The 20304-nt window shown below is 37.3% G+C and overlaps 1 protein-coding gene across 1 annotated transcript in view; it reads left to right on the top strand.

Moving 5' to 3' along the window:
- Positions 1 to 200: 200 nt before the first annotated feature.
- LOC307146505 (uncharacterized protein) overlaps positions 201 to 20304 on the top strand; it is a 122312-nt gene continuing 102208 nt past the window's right edge. Inside the window, exons 1-11 of the mRNA XM_079850621.1 lie at positions 201 to 290; positions 768 to 866; positions 972 to 1010; positions 2619 to 2777; positions 5872 to 5985; positions 8895 to 9016; positions 9111 to 9404; positions 9490 to 9585; positions 9663 to 9801; positions 12828 to 12958; positions 13067 to 13345. Coding sequence (XP_079706747.1) covers positions 809 to 866; positions 972 to 1010; positions 2619 to 2777; positions 5872 to 5985; positions 8895 to 9016; positions 9111 to 9404; positions 9490 to 9585; positions 9663 to 9801; positions 12828 to 12958; positions 13067 to 13345 — 1431 coding nt within the window. The 5' untranslated portion in view covers positions 201 to 290; positions 768 to 808. The remainder of the gene's footprint in view (positions 291 to 767; positions 867 to 971; positions 1011 to 2618; positions 2778 to 5871; positions 5986 to 8894; positions 9017 to 9110; positions 9405 to 9489; positions 9586 to 9662; positions 9802 to 12827; positions 12959 to 13066; positions 13346 to 20304) is intronic.

Genomic DNA, 20304 nt, shown 5'->3' with positions numbered 1-20304 from the left:
AGTCCCTGCTGTAAAGTGTTATCAATAATAAGAAACTACATTCTCAGATATTGTGATAGACACATGATATAATGATATTACAAAAAAAAAATCTAAATTTAAAAATCTTTAAATGTAAAATTAAACATGAAATGATTTTCTGTTGAAGAATGACTGGCAGTGTTCCAAATGAAAACACGTTTTCTTTCATTCCACAAGATGTTTACCCTCGAGCAAAACGCAGGGACACATTTAAAAGCATCCTGTAACCCACAGTAGGCGTCAGAGCCTCTTAGAAACAGCTGAGTGAAGTAAGTAAAATCTCTTAGAATAAGGCATATTCTCTTAGAAAATTGCAATGGATTGAATTAAAACACTATAAAAATGGGTAGGCCTATATTTTATTTCAAATTTAAAATGTCTGATTCATAAATGAATCTTAGTTTTGAGATGATTATTTTCTCTGAACCTGTCAAATTGTTTCACAAATATTACTGAACAATTCATTTGCGAGTTGGACTGATCTGTTTGCAGCTGTTTTTGAGTAAGATGCTCACTGATTCAAGAGCAAGTATCCCATTTATTAACTTATAACAACCTGATGAATTGTTCATTTTTGACTCAAAATCAGCCAAAATGAACAAAATTATCCTTAGCTGGAGTGTGGTTATATACGGACATTTTTAATATGGGTTTCAAATAAGAAAAATGTTAAAAAGAGTTTAAATAAGAGATATTCCAGACTGACATGCATTTATAAGTGCTCTAATAATGCTCTCTGATTACAGAAGGACTCCTACATGCTGGTTTTAACTCTGACTTCATCATCATGAGGTTGTCTCTGGTTTCACAGCTTCTGCTGGTGCTCATATCAGTCCTGGCACTGAGTAAGGTTTACTATCTGTTTGATTATCAGGCTTAATGTGGCAAAGACAAGAAATAAAAGCAAATATGTGTTTCTCATTTCAATAATCTCTCTTTCTCTTTAACAGCGAGGGCACAAAATACAACTGCACCAACAACACTGGCAGGTAAAACAGACCTTTATTAGAACATGTTTTCCCACTCTAACCATTCTCCTTATTGTGTGGGGCAGAACCAACTTCAGCTGATTAAAAAAAAATATATATATATACTTTTTATAAACATTTATAAACTGTTTAGCTATTTTCTTATATTATAAGAATACAATCTAATTATATTTTTTCTATAATTTTACTTCAGTTAAAGGATAGATTTTTGTGGACATAGATTTTTAATGAAAGACAGTAAACAGCCCATGTAATTGTTTTGTATGATTATTTTATGTGTACACTGTAAAGAAAAAGAAAAAGAAAAAACAATGATGTCGATTTTACAGAAAAAAACTGACAGCTGTGTTTTCCAGAATAATTCAGTAAAATATACACATATTTACAGAATGACTTTGCAAAAAATTGCATTTAAACCGGTAAATCCAGTAGCCCCTTTCTGCTGAATTAGCGAGGCCATATCACAACTTAAATCTGTTTTGTACTTTTTACATACGGTATACTGACATTCACCATAATAACACTGCTGGTAAAGTGAAAGTCACGCGATGAATCAAAGTTTATCACAAACAGCTTTTCCACAAGCAGAAGTAATTACTAATATATAGAGGGAGCACAGTCTCATGCACACAAATACAAAACACCATCACTGTAACACACATGACTCTAAATAATGATAATGCAATAAACATTCCTTTAGCAACATAAAATGTAACATAAAACCCTAATGTACATAACTGATAACAAAAAACAGTACAACATTTTACAGTGTCATTATTACATGTTACATGTAGTTACTAGTAAAAATGATGCATACTGTAATTACATACAAATAACCCTAAACCAAACCATAACCGAACCATAGTACATGTAGTTACTTAATATTACTCAGTACTTAAATGTGTAATTACAGTGTAACAAATAAAGTGTAACCAAAAAATAAATAAAAAAAATAAAAATAAAACACATCAAATGTGAAGTTTACTGGGAAAGTCAGTTTATGGCTTTTCGCTGTAAATTATGAGATGAATTATTATTTTTACTTTAAGATACTGTTAAATGTAAAAATAAAAATAAAAAATAGGTACAAATCACACAAAATGTAAGGTTAGATCAATTACAGTTCTTCTCAGTATATAGTACAGTTACTTACTGTTAACATTCATTTTAACTGCAAACGTATTGTTAAAGGTGTTTTATGTAAGAATCTTCATGTATTAATCCCTTTTTATTGCCAATGTGGTAACAGTGTGTAATGAAACTTAAAAAACAAGACCTTCCCCAACTTCCTAGGTTGGATGAAAGCCTGTAGACTGATTTTATGGGAAAATCAAAAGGATGTGACGTTACACTCCTGAGAGCCTCTCTTCTATTCTATCACACATGAAACGAATGCTTATACAATGTTCAGGATAATGCCGAAAGAGCCATTCTGTACTGAAACGTCAGTGTCGTGAAAAGAAAAGGGATTCATTCAAACTATAATCTAGTCTCACATAGCCAGATCTATAGTCTATAGTCTTAAATATACTTTGTTGTTTTGTTTATAACAGGGTTAATTGAGCTTTACACAGTGATTTAAAATGTAATGTTCTTTTTCTTAAAAAGTCATTTCACCAACAACATCTCCATCAACAACATCTCCATCAACAGCATCTCCATCAACAAATTCTCCATCAACAAATTCTCCATCAACAGCATCTCCATCAACAAATTCTCCATCAACAGCATCTCCATCAACAACATCTCCAGCAACGACAGTGCCAGGTAATTATGAACCTTTGAATGAGAACGAGATCTGTGGTGTGAATTGAACAAACTCACAGAGCAGCAATTTCTTTCAGTTTTTCTCCTTTGTTTCGCCTAAAGCACTCTCTTCAATTCGATGACACATAAAATGTGCTTGCAATGTTCAGGATAATGCCGAAGAGCCATTCTGTACTAATGTCAATGTGTCTTGAAAAGAAAAGGGATTCATTCAAACTATAGTCTCACATAGCCAGATCTATTTAGTCTATAGTCTCAAATACACTTTATAATCAAACTATCATAACAGTGTAATTGTAATTCTTCTTCTTCTAATAATATGTATTAGTAAGATTATAACTAAATGTTTAGTTTCATAATCAAAATTCTAAAAGTTATGCATGGATAATCAAGTAAACCCAAGTTGCCCTGATAACTGTCATGATGGCAGTAATGGGCATTTTAACTGTTAAGTTATTTTCTTATAGCAATTTGCTTATGCAGTTCAACAGAATTTTGTCAAAACATCATTACTGAATTCCTTTCCCATGATGCTAGTCTGTGCACTGTGTTCATGCTCATCCAGTTTGAAATGTGGAATACAGGTTTGTCATATTTTCTGTCGTGGCGTTCCCTCTTCGCAGCCTTTAGCAACTGCCTACAATGTGCTGGTTTTGGTCATAGTCTTTTGACTAAAATGCCATTGAACTTTATTTATATTTTAGTTATCTGAACTGTTTTAGTTTTGGTCTAGTTTTAGTCGACTAAATATCACAAGATTTAAGCCGTCTAAATCTACAATAGATTTAGTTGACTAAAATCAAATAGTCAGTAAATAAAGTACAAAAATAAGAACAAATAAATTAAACAGAACAAATATACAAATTAAATTTACACTGCTTTAAGTTGTCAGGTAGGTCTAACAGTATTCAGGTAAGAAATAACACCTACAGAAATTGAATTAAGTAATCAAATGTAAAAAAAAAAAAGAAAAAAAGTGCATAGTCTTCCTTGAATAAACCCGTATTAAAGCTATTAGAGTAACTCAAGAGCAGTGAGTGATTTTGTTGTTTGAATTAAGATTAATGACAGCAGGTTTAAGTTCGTTCCATTCTCCACTTTGGGGTATAAAGAATTTGAATCGTGAGCAGCGATAAACTGATAGCGAACATCCTGACGTCGTCCACACTGCTGAAAGCAACGAGTAGATGAATATCTAACTATGACAAAACTTAACTTTCAAATTTTCAATAAACAAACAAAATATAAATGGTGAGAAAACATCAGTTAACCCTTATGAAAAGAAAATATGTTTCCCTATATATGAACGATCAGTATTTTAAATGTTTTAAAAGTATATTTGAAAATAAATGACCATATATTGATTAATACACAAGGAATTGCTGCTTTTCATATATTGAAAAATGTGACAATATATTTGCTAATATATCATAATGTATGAAATTTTATATTCAGTAATACACTTCATAATATATGTGATCAGATATGGTACTGCATGTGTAATACATTGCAGATACATTTAGTCATGCAGCATAAACACTCATATATAGAGAAATATATAATGTAATATATATATTTTATATATTCATTATTTTCAAGCTGTTATCATAAGTACGAGCACACCAGCATGTATTAAAGTATTTAGCCAAGAAATTATTACTGTGAAATGTAATACTTTTAAAATACTTTACTTTACTTTTTTACTTTTAAAATGACTTTTAAAATATAGTAATTATAGTCTTAATAGTGCGAACCACAGGCTCTGCTCTTCAGCACAATGGTAACCCTTAAAAACTCAGACATGCCAGAAAACATTTTATCCCTAAAACAGGCAATGTGTACACGATATACATATTCTTTATTCTCTTGTTGGAGGCACGAGAAATCATTTTTCATCCAGTACTGTTGTCAGGATCATAGTTGAGTATGTTTGGAGTATGTGGGTCACATGATTTGGTTCAAATTGTCTGTGCTCGTTTTGTCAGTTTGACCCAAAGCCAACATGTCCGTCCATAGTGCTGGACATTCTGACTTTGTATAAAGTTGGCATATATTAATCTTCTTAATTAAAAATATATATGTCTCAATTTTAGGACACTTAGACATGTCATACATGCAGCATATTATTATTATTATTATTATTATTATTATTATTATTATTTTTGCATCAAACAAATCAGAGAAACATTTATGACTTGGGCCTTTTTTATACCCCAATAGGGCAATGTGTCCTGGGAGATACAACTCATAAAATCTAAACTATATCAAATATTTCAAAAATTAATTTGGATATGTTTTACTTAAGTCCAGATGATATTAAAAGTGACATGAAATTATTATTTTTTTGATGATCATTTTCCACTCTGCCTGTTTTAGGGTTAAATTCCAACATTAAACACTAATAGATCTACCCCTTATATTAAAGGGTTAGTTCACCCAAAAAAGAAACTTCTGTCAGTAATTACTCGCCCTCATGTTGTTCCAACCCCGTAAGACTTTCGTTCATCTTCAGAACACAAATTAAGATATTTTTGATGAAATCTGAGAGCTGTCTCACTCCTCCATAGGCTTCTATGTAATCGATATCTGCCAGCCCAGAAAAGTTATTAAAGTCATTGTTAAAATAGTCCAAGTGACTACAGTGTCTCAACCTTAAGTTTATCAAGCGACGAGAATACTTTTTGTGCGCAAAAAAAAAAAAAAAAAAAAATTGCCAATGTGTTAACAGTGTGTAACAAAACTTAAAAAAACCGAGACCTTCCCCGACTTCCTAGGTTGGATGAAAGCCTGTAGGCTGATTTTACTATAAAGGACTCGGGACGTTTTTGCTGGGAAAATCAAAAGGATGTCACGTTATACTCCCAAAAAGAGTCTCTCTACTATTCTATCACACATGAAACGAATGCTTAAATACAATGTTCAGGATAATGCCGAAAGAGAGATACTGTACTGTGATGTCAATGTGTCATGAAAAGAAAAGGGATTCATTCTAACATAGCCAGATCTATATAGTCTCAAATATACTTTGTTGTTTTGTTTACAACAGGGTTAATTGAGCACAGTGATTTAAAATAATGTTCTTTTTCTTCAAAAGCCATTGCTACAATAACATCTCCATCAACAAATTCTCCATCAACAAATTCTACATCAACAAATTCTTCATCAACAACATCTCCATCAACAACATCTCCATCAACGACAGTGCCAGGTAATTATGAACCTTTGAATTAGAACCAGATCTGTGGTGTGAATTGAACAAACTCACAGAGCAGCAATTTCTTTCAGTTTTTCTCCTTTGCTTCGCCTAAAGCACTCTCTTCAATTCGATGACACATAAAATGTGCTTGCAATGTTCAGGATAATGCAGAAGAGCCATTCTGTACTAATGTCAATGTGTCATGAAAAGAAAAGGGATTCATTCAAACTATAGTCTCACATAGCCAGATCTATTTAGTCTATAGTCTCAAATACACTTTATAATCAAACTATCATAACAGTGTAATTGTAATTCTTCTAATAATATGTATTAGTAAGATTACTAAATATTTAATCAAGTAAACCCAAGTTGCCCTGATAACTGTCATGATGGCAGTAATGGGCATTTTAACTGTTAAATTATTTTCTTATAGCAATTTGCTTATGCAGTTCAACAGAATTTTGTCAAAACATCATTACTGAATTACTTTCCCATGTCTGTGCACTGTGTTCATGCTCATCCAGTTTGAAATGTGGAATACAGGTTTTTCAGATTTTCTGTCGTGGCGTTTCCTCTTCGCAGCCTTTAGCAACTGCCTACAATGTGCTGGTTTTGGTCATAGTCTTTTGACTAAAATGCCATTGAACTTTATTTATATTTTAGTTATCTGACCTGTTTTAGTTTTGGTCTACTAGTTTTGGTTTTAGTTGACTAAATACCACAAGATTTAAGCCGGCTAAATCTAAAATAGACTAAAATAGATTTAGTTGACTAAGATTCAACAGTCAGTAAATAAAGTTAAAATTAAACAGAACAAATATACAAATTAAATTAACACTGCTTAAAGTTGTCAGGTAGGTATAACAGAAGTATTCAGGTAAGAAATAACACCTACAGAAACTGAATTAAGTAATCAAATGTAAAAAACAACAACAGTAAAGTCACATTTACATACCAATTTATACAATAAATTGTTTCAAATTAGCAGCTTTACAGTTTTAAACATGAGAAAAACAGTATCAGTATCTTAATTTTCTATAAAGCTACTTTCCATTGAGTTCATGTTTTTACTCGATGACATTCAACAGAAAAAAATGAACCTTCTTGAGAAAAATTCAAAGTCAAAGAAGGTGGAGAGGTAATCTCCAGGGACCAATGTTAGTTTGAGGGTGCTTACCAGCCAGCTAAACTTTTTATCTCCAGAGCGAAATCTCAGTTGGCCAGAGTGATTCCACTTTATAAATCTTTCAAATATCCGGGACGCCATGAACTCGAAGACTGTTGAAATAGTATTCTCAATTGAAATAATTGAAGGCTTGGACCTAGAAACAGTGTTCCTTAAAGGTCCCGTTCTTCGTGATCCCATGTTTCAAACTTTAGTTAGTGTGTAATGTTGCTGTTAGAGCATAAATAATATCTGTAAAATTATAAAGCTCAAAGTTCAATGCCAAGCGAGATATTTTATTTAACAGAAGTTGACTACATCGAACAGCCCGTTTGGACTACATCCCTCTACTTCCTTCTTTAATGACGTCACTAGAACCGTTTTTTGACTAACCTCCGCCCACAGGAATGCTCCCTCAACTCTACCGAAATTCGTTTATGTACTTGCGCACTTCTTATAACTTACTGTGTTTACTCAGCTCTTATGGTGATTTTCTGAAGTAAAACTGACGCTTCATCTTTTGTGTGATGTACAATAAACTTTATTAAACTCATCAGTATATGTTTGATCATCATTCAGACAGCAGACTTGTAGGCTATTAATAAATAATGGATACATACAAGCAGATGACAAATACGTTATAATAACCGTAATTAAACTACTAAACTATACCTGTTTCATCTCTATACAGCACTCTGACTCTGTAGGCATTATTGTCCGACTCGAAATGAACACCGTTACTGAGAGTTTCTGATATTATCATCATTCCGTGAGATGAAATTGTCCTGAGAGACTGAGCGCGAGCTCATGAAGCTCCGCCCCCTGGGTCGTCCAGCAGCAGCTCATTTGCATTTAAAGGGCACACACTAAAACAGCGCGTTTTTCTGTGACCCAAAAAATGACTATTTAAACATGCTGTAAAAAATGATCTGTTGGGTATTTTGAGCTGAAACTTCACATACACACTCTGGGGACATCAGAGACTTATTTTACATCTTGTGAAAAGGGGCATAATACGGGACCTTTAAGTCACAAGTTAACAAGCGGATAGCAGACTGGTGGGAGTTGCCTTGGATGCCAACATGCCCAGTACATTATGGGTGTTGATGTTTCCGTACCTACAGTATTTGGCAAAAGGGAAGACATCAGCCTTTTTTCTTTGTTTTCTCTAGTCAGGTAGCTCAAAAAAAATCTCTACTGCATCTCTACTGTAAATGCAGCTCAGTTTTTATTGAAAGCCCATTTTTCCAGCAGTGAAGTACCCCTTTAAGCGTTCCTAAACACTCTGGGAATATACTTCAGTTAGATTTTACGGTCCCACTTTATATTAAGTGGCTTTAAGTACTATGTACTTACATGTACTTACATTGAAATTAATCATTTGATACAATGTACTTATTGTGTAACTACATGTTTTTACATTGTACTTACATTTTAAAAATTCCTGCATGTAATTACAGCTGTAATTAATTTATGGTATTACATTTGTAATTACACAGTTGACCCTTCCCTTACACCTTAAACCTACCCAATCCACCACACCTGTCCCTAACCCGTATCACACCTCAATAGCAGCAAAAGTGTTTTACAATACAACATGAACACAATAAGTACATTGTACTTATTTTCTGATGTAAGTTTAACGCCACAATATAAAGTGGGACCGATTTTACTCTTAAAGGAACATATATAAATGTATGTAGAGATTAAATATGCTGTTGTCGTTTTGTATTTTTTGTGTTCATTCTCTCGGCAGCACCGACGATATTCTATCCATTCGGCTCAGCAGCAGGAGACAGTGAACATTTTGACGCCTTTGTAAATGTTACCTTCTCCACTCCATTTGTGTTCTTTGGCCGCACATACAACAACACATACGTGAGAATCCGGTTTCAATACCAGACTTAATATGAATGGAAATGTTGTGGCAAGCCATTTCAAACTGAATTTAAGCTGATTTCTCTTATTTCAGGTTAATAAAAACGGAGTCCTTACATTCAGCCAACCTTTACCAGAATCTCTCCCTTACAACATTCCCAAAAATGGAAACGAAGATTTCATTGCTCCGCTCTGGATTGATCCTGATTCTTTTGGGATGGGTAACTACTCGTATCAGCAGTACACTAATGGAAGTGTGCTCACTCGCGCCACTCAGGATATAAAGCAGTATTTCCCTCAGAGGGGCTTCACTGCTTCTTGGGTTTTTGTTGCAACATGGGAATATGTTCAGCTGTGGAATACAAGTGTATTTAATCACTCAGCACCGGTAAATCGTTAATTTTATTTTTTCAGGCACAAGGTCACAGACTGTGTAGACTATGAATCATGATGTTGTTGTTTTTTCTTTTCAGGCAATCTCTTTTCAAGTGGTTTTAATTTCAGGAGGTGGTTTTTCCTTTATTCTGATGAATTATGGTGATGTTGCTGTGATATCTTCTCCAGTGGAGGTAAAACTAACAAGATTTATATAATATTCTATACAGTACAGGCTTTGTATGAATACATAATATTGGTGTTTTAATAGGCTGGATACGACACCGTAAACTCCACTGACTACTATCAAATTCATTATGCAAATAATGGCAGCTCCAGCCCAAACCTCAACAGCACGACTAATGTAAACGTTCCGGGTCGTTGGGCTTTTCTTGTGAACAACGGATCAGGTAAGATATTCATTAGGATGTCCATTAATATTATCAGTTGTTGACCTGTTGTCATCCCGAGTTTTGAAAAACATGTATTTGATCATTTCCCATGCTGTCAGCGAATAACATTGATGTCTTAAAGGGGACCTATTATCCAAAATCGAGTTTTACATGGTGCTTGCATATAAATGTGTGGACACAACCACCCTACAATGATAAAAATCTATGCACTCCTTTTTTTAAACAGTCTCATAGAACAAGCGTTTTCATTTTCTGAGCAGTATGACGTCATACTGCTCAGGCCCCGCCCACGACCACTGACGAACTCTCTCATATTAGTATAGAGGTATCCAGCAGCCATATCACTCTGTAGCTCAAGACTGGTTGCCCACTGAAGCTAAGTAGGGTTGAGCCTGGTTAGTGCCTGGATGGGAGACCTCCTGGGAAAACCAGGTTGCTGCTGCAAGAGGTGTTAGTGAGGCCAGTAGGGGGTGCTCACCCTGTGGTCTGTGTGGGTCCTAACGCCCATAGCCTAGTGACTATACTGTCAAAGAGCACCGTCCTTCGGATGAGACGTTAAAACGAGGTTCTGACTCTCTGTGGTCATTAAAAATCCCATTGCACTTCTCGTAAAGAGTAGGGGTGTAACCCCGGTGTCCTGGCCAAATTCCATCCATTGGCCCTTGCCAATCATGGCCTCCTAATAATTTCCATTGAACTGGCCCTAACACTCTCTTGCCTCTCCACCTATAGCTGGTGTGTGGTGAGCGCACTGGCGCCGTTGTACTGTGGCTGCCGTCACATCATCCAAGTGGATGCTGCACAATGGTGGTGGTTGAGGAGAGATTCCCTGATATAATTGTGAAACGCTTTGGGTGTACAGTAGTGCAAATGAAAGTGCTATATAAATGCTTCATTCATTCATTCATAGTTTGACGTCATACTGCTCAGCCAGTTTCTGTCCGCCATTGTCTCAATGCCGGAGAAGCTGTAGCAACAAGATTGTCTTGTATGTGATTGAGGTGTTTTGTTGTTGGATTTAAGAGTGAACAGTCTTCATTCACTCCTGACATCACAGGGGCTGGTTGCATAAACTGCTAAGACTAGTCTCATTACATTTCTAAGTTCATAACTTTTTAAAGTCAGTTACATCAAAATGTAGATTGGTCTAATTTAATACTAAAAACGTAAGACTAACTGCTAGTTGGTCATACTAGTACTTAAAGGTGCAGTATGTGAGATTGACAGCTAGCAGTTGAAATGGGTACTATAGTCCAAATTTAAAATATCAGAGATCTTTGGCCCTGTCCCAAATGGCACCCTAAGTACTTGGGGTCTTCTGCACTTTCTTGACATAGCGGCGCTTTGACTGTGGGGAAGAAGTCTGCTGGGGAGTTTGCATCAGCTCGGCAATTGACAATGGAATGCGAAGAGACTTACACATTGTTAGTTGATGAGTTGATTTATTTAGGTGGGTGAGGAAGCTTTTTAGGTCGGGTAGAATCTGGGATCTCTGACCCAGTTTGTTCGCTGGCTTCCATGGCTGCAATATGCTGTGTTTTCCGCCAACTGGCAACCTGTGGTGGCAAAATACTATTGGGTATCTTGGCGGTATTGGACAGAACAAAACAAAAACAGACATTCCAACACGGAACTCACATTTCAAAGTAAAATAACTGACTGTATAGCATTGTTTTTCAGAGAAACAAGTATTTGAACTCGCCATGTTTCCTAAATATCTGCAAACATTGGTTTTTTTATGCTTTAATATAGTCAAAAACTTGCATACAGCACCTTCAAGGCACAGTCTTTATGTTTATACAACTGGCCGTTGGAAACGCAGCAGATTAGTTTTGTTTTTAATGGAAATGCCTACTCCAATATAGCCTACACATGCGATTTCTGTCCCTGCTTTTTATGTTCACATACATAACCGACCGTGTTTGTGAACTTTGTGTTTTTTACATATCCTTGTGTGTATTTGAGAGTTTAAACACAATAATAAGACATGAAAGGGAAGTTAGTTTAATACTCACGAGACGTACCATCTGACAGCCAGCTTTCTGTGCGTGTGCTTCAGATGTGTGCGCTCAGAAAGTTTTAAAACACATGCCGATAATAAACGTTCATGAAGAAGAAGAACTTCAATATCTGTGAGTGTGATCTCAATAGATGATAATCAAAAGCAAGCAGACGTTTTGTTAGTATTTGTCAGAGTATCCGATACAGGCAGGAGCTGTTGAAGGAAGCGCTTTCCTGGAAAGGGTGCGGGGAGCAGTAGCTCATTTGCATTTAAAGACACATGGAAAAATAGGTATTTACAACATGGTATAGTAAATTATCTGTGAGGCATTTTGAGCTGAAACTTCACTGACACACTCTGGGGACACCTGAGACTTATATTACATCTTGAAAACAGGGGCATAATAGGTCCCCTTTAAATGGCAAGTAACCCCAAAACGGAACGTTTCAGTCAGAAGACCAAAGATGATGGAAAATGACCTTAATACAAAATTTTAAAGAATTCTGAAGAACTAATAATAATTAATAGCTAATAAAAAAATTATACATGACATAATTATGTCTTTCTATTTGTATTATATTATATAAGGGACAATCCATAGGTGTGCATTTAGCAATTTTAATGCATGACGTGGAAGCAAAGAACATACTGTATATATTTTTTTATAATGAGATTTTCCTCCCATTTTCAATTGTTTTACTTTACTTCTGGCTCAGCCACATGAGTCGGCCACCACAGCCAGATTCAAACACGAGCCCCATAAATCGTGAAGGGACTGGCTGCTGACTTGATCTTGTACTCTCAAACTATGTAGTTTGTACTTAACAGAAAATGATGCATAATTACATGCAACTAACCCTCAACCAAATCCTAATCCTACCCTAACCCTATAGTAAGTGATATCACTTGCAGAGGAAGCACGGGTGACTGAGAGTTCAAGTCTGCAGCCAGACGCTATCGGATAAATCAGTGTGAAAACAATGTCAGAAAAAATTGTTTTTTTCTCTCTCTCTCTTGACAGCACCAGAAATATTCTACCCATTCGGCTCATCAGGAGACACAATAAACGCTGCTGTTGATGATGGAAGCTCCTCAGTTATTCCACTGTTGAGTCCATTTCTGTTCTTTGGCCGCACATACCAGCAGATTTATGTAAGGATTTTAATCCATTTTGATTCAAAGTCTAACTGTGAGTTGAATGCTTTATAAACTCATCTGTGATCCTGTGACTGTGATTTTGACGATATTCTCATGTTTTAGGTTAATAATAATGGACACCTCACATTCAACCAGGCTTCATACCAGTTTTTTCCCTACTCCTTTCCTGCTAATGGAGGCCAAGATATAATTGCTGGTCTCTGGACCGACCTTGACAACCGTGCGAGAGGTGTGGTTTCATATCATCAGTACACTAGTGGAAGTGTTCTCACACGCGCCACTCAGGATATAAACAATCATTTCCCAAATCTGACCTTCAGCGCTTCTTGGGTCTTTGTTGCAACGTGGGATAAAGTCGCTTACTTTCCCTTCACTAACACAGTAAGGTTGATGTACTTCTGAAATGTGAATGTTTTCAGTCCACAATTCAGTTTAGTTTCAGAATTAGTAGTAGGTCAGTCAATAATGCTCATAAAAATAATTTTAATATTACAAAATTGTAATTATATATATATATATATATATATATATATATATATATATATATATATATATAAAGATGAACAGTGCTAAAGTGATTTATCTTTTTTCAATCTTTGCAGGAATCTTCATTTCAAGTGGTTTTAATTTCAGGCAGTAATTTTTCATTTATTCTGATGAATTATGGTGACATTGCTGTAACAGGACTTCAGGTCGAGGTAAGATGCTTGTATTCTGTGTTGAGAACAAAATGTTACTATTCACTAAAATATATAACATGTACTGTATATATACACTATTTATATGATTAATGATTTTACATAATTTCAGGCTGGTTATGACACAGTAAACTCCATTGACTTCTTTGTGATTCCTGGATCAAACAACGGGAGCTTCATCTCAAACCTCAAGAACTCCAGTAATGTCCATGTTCCCGGTCGATGGGCCTTCAGGGTGGATATGGGACGCAACACCTCTAATAGTAAGAAGTCTTGTCTTTCTAGAAATATATAATAGATTTTTTTTTTTTTTTAACAAGCCAGTGTTTTGATAAATTTCATATAAATGTCATGTCATGTGTTTTTGTATGATTAATATCAACAAATATGAGTATTTTATGTGTTTGTCTGTGTGTTTCCCTTTAGACAACGTCATTGGACTTAAAATGAAACTTTCCTCGCTTTCAAATCTAACACAGAGTGGAAACATTGACAGTGTTTTACAGCAAGTATGTCACACTTATTACAAATATGTATACAAAATATGGTTCCAATAGATAATAGCTAGTTTGATCTGTCTCTCCATCTTTGTTTCAGATAAAACAGGTGCTAGTCAATTACGGTCTGCCAAGCAACATAGAGCTGAAGTTAAGAAAACTGCAAAAGATAAAGCCGTAAATTCAGTCTCCTTCAGGAAAAGAAATAAAAAAAAAATCTTGTTCGTTTTAAAATCCCAGTTTTACATTATGTGCTTTCATTTAAACGATTAAAATGGGCACAAAGTAGCATAAATGTTTTCTAAAATAGGTGCATATGACTTTTTTTACATTCAAAGTAAAAAAAAAACATTACGATTAAAACTTGCTTAAATCTTCCGCACTCGGTTTCTTTGTGTTTTTATCAGATTTTTTCGATGTGACCATTGTGATTGTTTTTTTTTTTTTTTTAGCATTTAAATGAATCGATGATTCAGTTTAACTAGTCTAAATTATTAATTAACAATTCATACTGATCCGATCCACAATTTCAGTTCAGTGATCAAGGGTGCGTTCCATTTTACTTGCTTTTTACCCACTATTCAGCTTGATTGTGACATCACTGCAGATAACTGTAACTGTAGTGTATGATATAGGCTATTAATTATTTTGAGAATTGTAGCTCCCTCATCTTCACAGTCAAAGTTTACAATTTATATTTTTTTTCATTTGTGTTATTTAATTTTCCTCCAACAGCTCATACCAACAGGATTTTATTTCCTCCAACAACTTATATGCAAATAGCATGGTGCAAAAAATATAATTCATAAATAAATAAATTTTTCAATGAATAACAACATAAATGTATGTATTTTTTTTATCTCACACAAAGCCATATAGTGCAATGATTGTATAGATAACATACATTTAATGGTGTTTTTGCATTAATTTTACTTGAAAGCCTGATTTTATTGAAAAGCCACGACTGTTTTGTCATGACACGAGGATGAGTAAATTATGACAGAATTTCCATTTTTGGTAACTATTTCTTCTCTGTCTTCTCCTTTTTAGCCCTATTCATGGTGTTTGTCATAGACTGTGTTAACAGATGTCAGCTGAAGAAGTTTAAACCAGTTCATAAGTGAAAGTAAACCTATTCATTTCATTCATTCACCTTCTTTAGAACCATAACTAGAGAATAATATTGACAGTCACCATGTCACAATTACGATCTGCCACGCAGCATAGAGCTGAGTTAAGAAAAGTGTAAAAGATAAGGTTGTCATCTTTAGAAAAAGAAATAAAACAGTCCTGTTTGCTTTGTCGCATACTATAGTTTAAGTGCTGGATTTAAAGGGACACTCCACCCATTTGCATTAAGCTTTGCATTGTTAGAAACCCAGTCATACTATTGAATGGTCGTGCAACACTCTCTCATTTTCCCCTGAGACGGGAGAAATCCGTTATTTACCTCTTACACTTCCTCCTACAATGACGCAAAAATCGTCATTTTGCGTCATTGTAGGAGGAAGTGTAAGAGGGGGGGATTTCTGTTGAGACTACAGACACTCGTTCCTCATCTTTCCCAGGGGGCGGGACCCGCTCACGCTACAGACCTATTACAGATCAGTGGGTGGGACTTTACTCTCTGAAACTGAAAGCAATATCCTCCATCTTGTTTGAAGCTAAGCTAACAGGCGCTGTGGAGACAGATGTAAAGTTATGACAATAGCGGAGGAGAGTGCTCAATATGATATAGAAGAAGAGGATTTCGGAAGTCTGATGCTTGAATCAGGTGTTTGTGGCTACCTTTACAAGCCGCATTATAGCGAAGAGCAGCCGAGGCAGAAGACCTGCCTGCCGCGGACGAGGAGCCCGGACTGGCTCGAGTTAGGGCGGACTGGTGGCGCCAGTGATCTCACTATGCAACTCATAGACTGTAAGATGCAACTACGAACACAGAGATAGAGTCCGTCTGCGGCAAAGAATTTCAATGATGACAATTTCTCCTGGACGAAATCTCTGAATCAGACGAGGACACGGACGTTTGTGTTGTGAACTGTCCTAGTTTCGCACCGCATATGTTCTGACTGAACATCCAGGTACCATGCAATAATTCACCTTTTCGAAAGAAATACAAACGAGGAGTAATGCACTAATGAGTTCGCCAACTAACTAGACATTTTGTGTGAAATGAATTTCAAGCTCTGGTGGTAGCTAGCCTTGTAGACGGAAGAGTGATTTCTCTTATAAGCAGATATGCGCTTTCTGGATTAGTGGGAGTGGCTTGCGGAGCTGTGCAATGTGGTGCATTGTGGGAGTTGTTGTCTTTCATACAAATGCGTCCTGAAGTTATTTTTTGTCTTTCCTCGGTCACGAAGGCACCAAATTCAAAATTTATTTTACATTTCGACTACATATATGACCCACTTTAAATAAAAAACAATGTTCAAATGGGTGGAATGCCCCTTTAAGTGTTAACTATAGCATTCTTGGAGAAGTGTGTTTACTCAAGCCAGGGTATGAGTTTACATTTACATTTATTCATTTAGCTGACGCTTTTATCCAAAGCGACTTACAATTGCTATATGTCAGAGGTCGCACGCCTCTGGAGCAACTAGGGGTTAAGTGTCTTGCTCAGGGACACATTGGTGTCTCACAGTGGATTCGAACCCGGGTCTCTCACACCAAAGGCATGTGTCTTATCCATTGCGCCACACCACCCCTGAGTTGCTCTCCCTCTGTGCATTGGCATCTGTAAGGGCATAAGCCCCCCTGCAGATTCCTTTGGGTATAGAGCCTGGTTGGCGAGTTATTGGGAAAAACGCAGCATGCATTTCTCTTGCTTGTCTACACTTCTTTTCAATATTGCTTAAAGGTAGGGTAGGCTATTTGTTTTATAAACACTTTTTGTTATACTGCTTGAAACTCTCTTCATATCCTGATATAAATTAATAATAAAAGTGGTCTAAATATATATCTTCTGTGGAATTCTCAGGACCAAAACCTTTTCATCCAATCATCACATTCACAAATGGAATGAGACAATGTCCTACCTGCCTGTCAACTTATGAACTTCCATAACTCCGCGCACAGACATCACATGTCATCAGCGCTTTACGTGAGACTGACAGTCGTGGCACAAACACCACCTCAGACTCAGATTTCTATGTCAACACGATCACTATCAAGTGTGTTTTGAAAAGGAATGTCGCTCAACAGGAAGGAGAATTCGATAGTGGCTTAACTCCATCAGGTGACAGAAATGAAGAGGGGGAAAAATTTGGTAGAAACCCGGTTTTATGTTTATGCTTTAAGACAAACCATGTGCAAATGCATAAGTCAACACTATTGCTGAGTATTTTCTCCTTAAAACTGCAGTGAAAAAAAGACTTAAAAAAAAAACAAAAAAAAACGCAGTTTGAAATCGCTGGTTTTTCTTACGACACAAACTACCTTGTAACCAATCTAGCCAACGTGCAGGCGAACTTTAGCATATCATTAACTATGATGCAAAGCAGGGGAGTCTCAAGCCTAGTTATCCCGATATATATTTTTCTGTTTTTTATGAAAAATTGTGTAGTTTAGCAAAATAGCGGGTGACTTATGTACATGATGTAGCCTATATTACGATGTTATGATTAACTATACTTGTTCAAAGCTGTTCTGATGATTCAGAAGACTGACATGGCGAACGGGAACATGGTTGTGTAACATTAGCAAAACATTATTAGCTGTTTGATAACATAAAGCAAAAGGCTAATCATATTAATTGCCGTTATGTGTCCGACGCTGTATAGGGAATTCATACAAATACCATCATGCAGCGTTTACAGTGATGTTGACTGTCATGATATCAGGTAAGACACGGCTCGTTGTATTTTATTCAAGAGCGTTCTTTTATTTTACTACAACACAGAGCAGCCTAAGCCATCTGTTGGACTCTCTCAATAATAATCATACAGTGCCCTCTAGTGGTTAGCATACCCAAACTACGGTAACTTAACATGGACAAAAGACAATCTCACATCTCCCCCTTTTAGAAGTTAGCAATAACAAGATCCCAAACATCTGCATTTTGCAATATTAATTAAATCTTAAATTTTCTTAAACCATATAACAAAAATAAATGCAACAACTTTGTTATCAAATAACACTTTTTTTTCCATTACGTCTTAGCAAATAGTCTCAGAACGGTGCAGGACGTCACAGGGGTAGACTGCCCTCAGTCCTGAAAGGGATTATTCTGCCCTTTTGAACATCATCAGTCTTGAAACCTAAGAGGCACCTTTATCTCACGGCCCCTGGAAGTTCTTCTCACAGGAGTCGATGGTGGAAGGGGAGACCCTGCGGAAGGGCCTGCTGGTAGCTTGCTCACTGGTGATTCCGGCGGCGCAGTCACGTCTGTCGGTAGGGAACTGCTGTCCTGCTGAGACGCTGTAGGCTGAGCACATTGCTGTTCCGCAGGAGGTTCGGTCTCAGGAACAGTCTGGAGGTGACGCCTGTTCCGACGGGTCACGTTTCCATTGGCCATCTCCACGAGGTAGGATCTCAGCTCCTTGGACTTACTGATGACCCTGGCAGGTGTTGTCCATCCCTTCTCCCCATCGAGCTTCACTCTAACAGTTTGACCAGGGTGAAGTTCAGGGAGCGCGCGTGCCGAATGCCTGCGGTTGTAGTAGAATCTGTATGAACCTTTTGCTGTTGCGTCCTTCATGTAGACATGATCCGGGTCGAATGGACGTGGCAGCAATGTCTTTTCCAGAACCGGAACAGTAGTACGGATTCGTCTACCAGTCATGAGCTGTGCTGGACTTGCACCTGTTGCTGCGATTGGTGTAGAGCGATAACCCATAAGGGCTAAGCAGGGGTCCGGCTGTTTGAGGATGTACTTGGCGGTCCGAACAGCCCTTTCTGCAGCTCCGTTCGACTGTGGATAATGTGGGCTGGAGGTAATGTGAGTGAAACCATACCTCTGTTTGAAATCTTGGAACTCGGCTGATGTGAACTGTGTCCCGTTGTCACTGACCAGTTCTAGCGGGATGCCCCATCTCACAAAAATGTGCTTGAGCTTGTTAATAACCTGCTTGCTGGTAATGGTGGTGAGGGAAGCAATCTCAATGTCTCTAGAGAAATAATCGACAGCAACAAGATAAGTCTTACCCTCTAACTCGAACAGGTCAACGGCAATCCTTTGCCATGGGCCACTGGGCAGGGGAGTGGTTACCAGTGGTTCACGTCTTTGTGTAGGTTTGTACTCTCTGCAAAAATCACATAATTTCACTTTGTTTGTGATCTGAGCTCCGATGTTTGGCCACCAAACTGTCAACTTGGCTCGCTCCCGACATTTGGTGAGGCCCTGGTGACCTTTTTGCAGTTGGTCCAGGACCCCAGCTCTGAGTACTGCTGGAACTACTATGCGGTCGTGATATAGGACCAGACTGTCCGACTCCTGACTGAAGTGACTTCTGGCTGCATAGTATCCACGCAGTGGTGAGCCCTCCATCATTTTGCGAGGCCACCCTTTTCGGATGAATGTGATTACTTTTTGAAGTTCGGCATCGCTTTGTGTGACTTTGCGAATTTCCTCGAGCTTGGATGACTTGATTGGTTTGCTAGCCACCATAGTGTTCGCATATGCCTTTACTTGCGTTTCTGTTTCAGGCACGTAACTGTCTTTCAGTGGATGTCTGGAGAGTGTATCTGCAACTACTAGCTGCTTACCGGGAACATGTTCAGCAGTGACATTGAATCGCATGAGGCGCATAAGCAGTCTCTGGCATCGTAGTGGCGTTTTGTCCAGATCGTATGAGTTGATCAATGGCACCAGTGGCTTGTGGTCAGTTTGTAAACGGACTCGGCCCATACCTTGGATGTAGCGGGCGAAACGTTCACAAGCCCAGACAGATGCCAGACACTCCTTTTCGATCTGCGAATACCTCTTCTCCGCATCAGTGAGTGTGCGCGAGCAAAAGGCAACGGGCCGCAACTCTCCATCGTGGTCTTGCAACAGGGCAGCACCAAGGCCATAACTGCTGGCGTCGGCACTGACCACTGTTGGTTTGTTGGCGACGTAATAACTAAGAGCTGGTGCAGCCATGAGCATTACTTTTGCTTTGTTAAATGCTTGCTCCTGAGGCTCACCCCAAACCCACGCAGTCTCTCT

This window comes from Squalius cephalus (assembly GCF_949319135.1).
Source record: "Squalius cephalus genome assembly, chromosome: 19".
Classification (NCBI taxonomy): domain Eukaryota; kingdom Metazoa; phylum Chordata; class Actinopteri; order Cypriniformes; family Leuciscidae; genus Squalius; species Squalius cephalus.
This window is presented reverse-complemented; position numbering and strand designations above follow the sequence as displayed.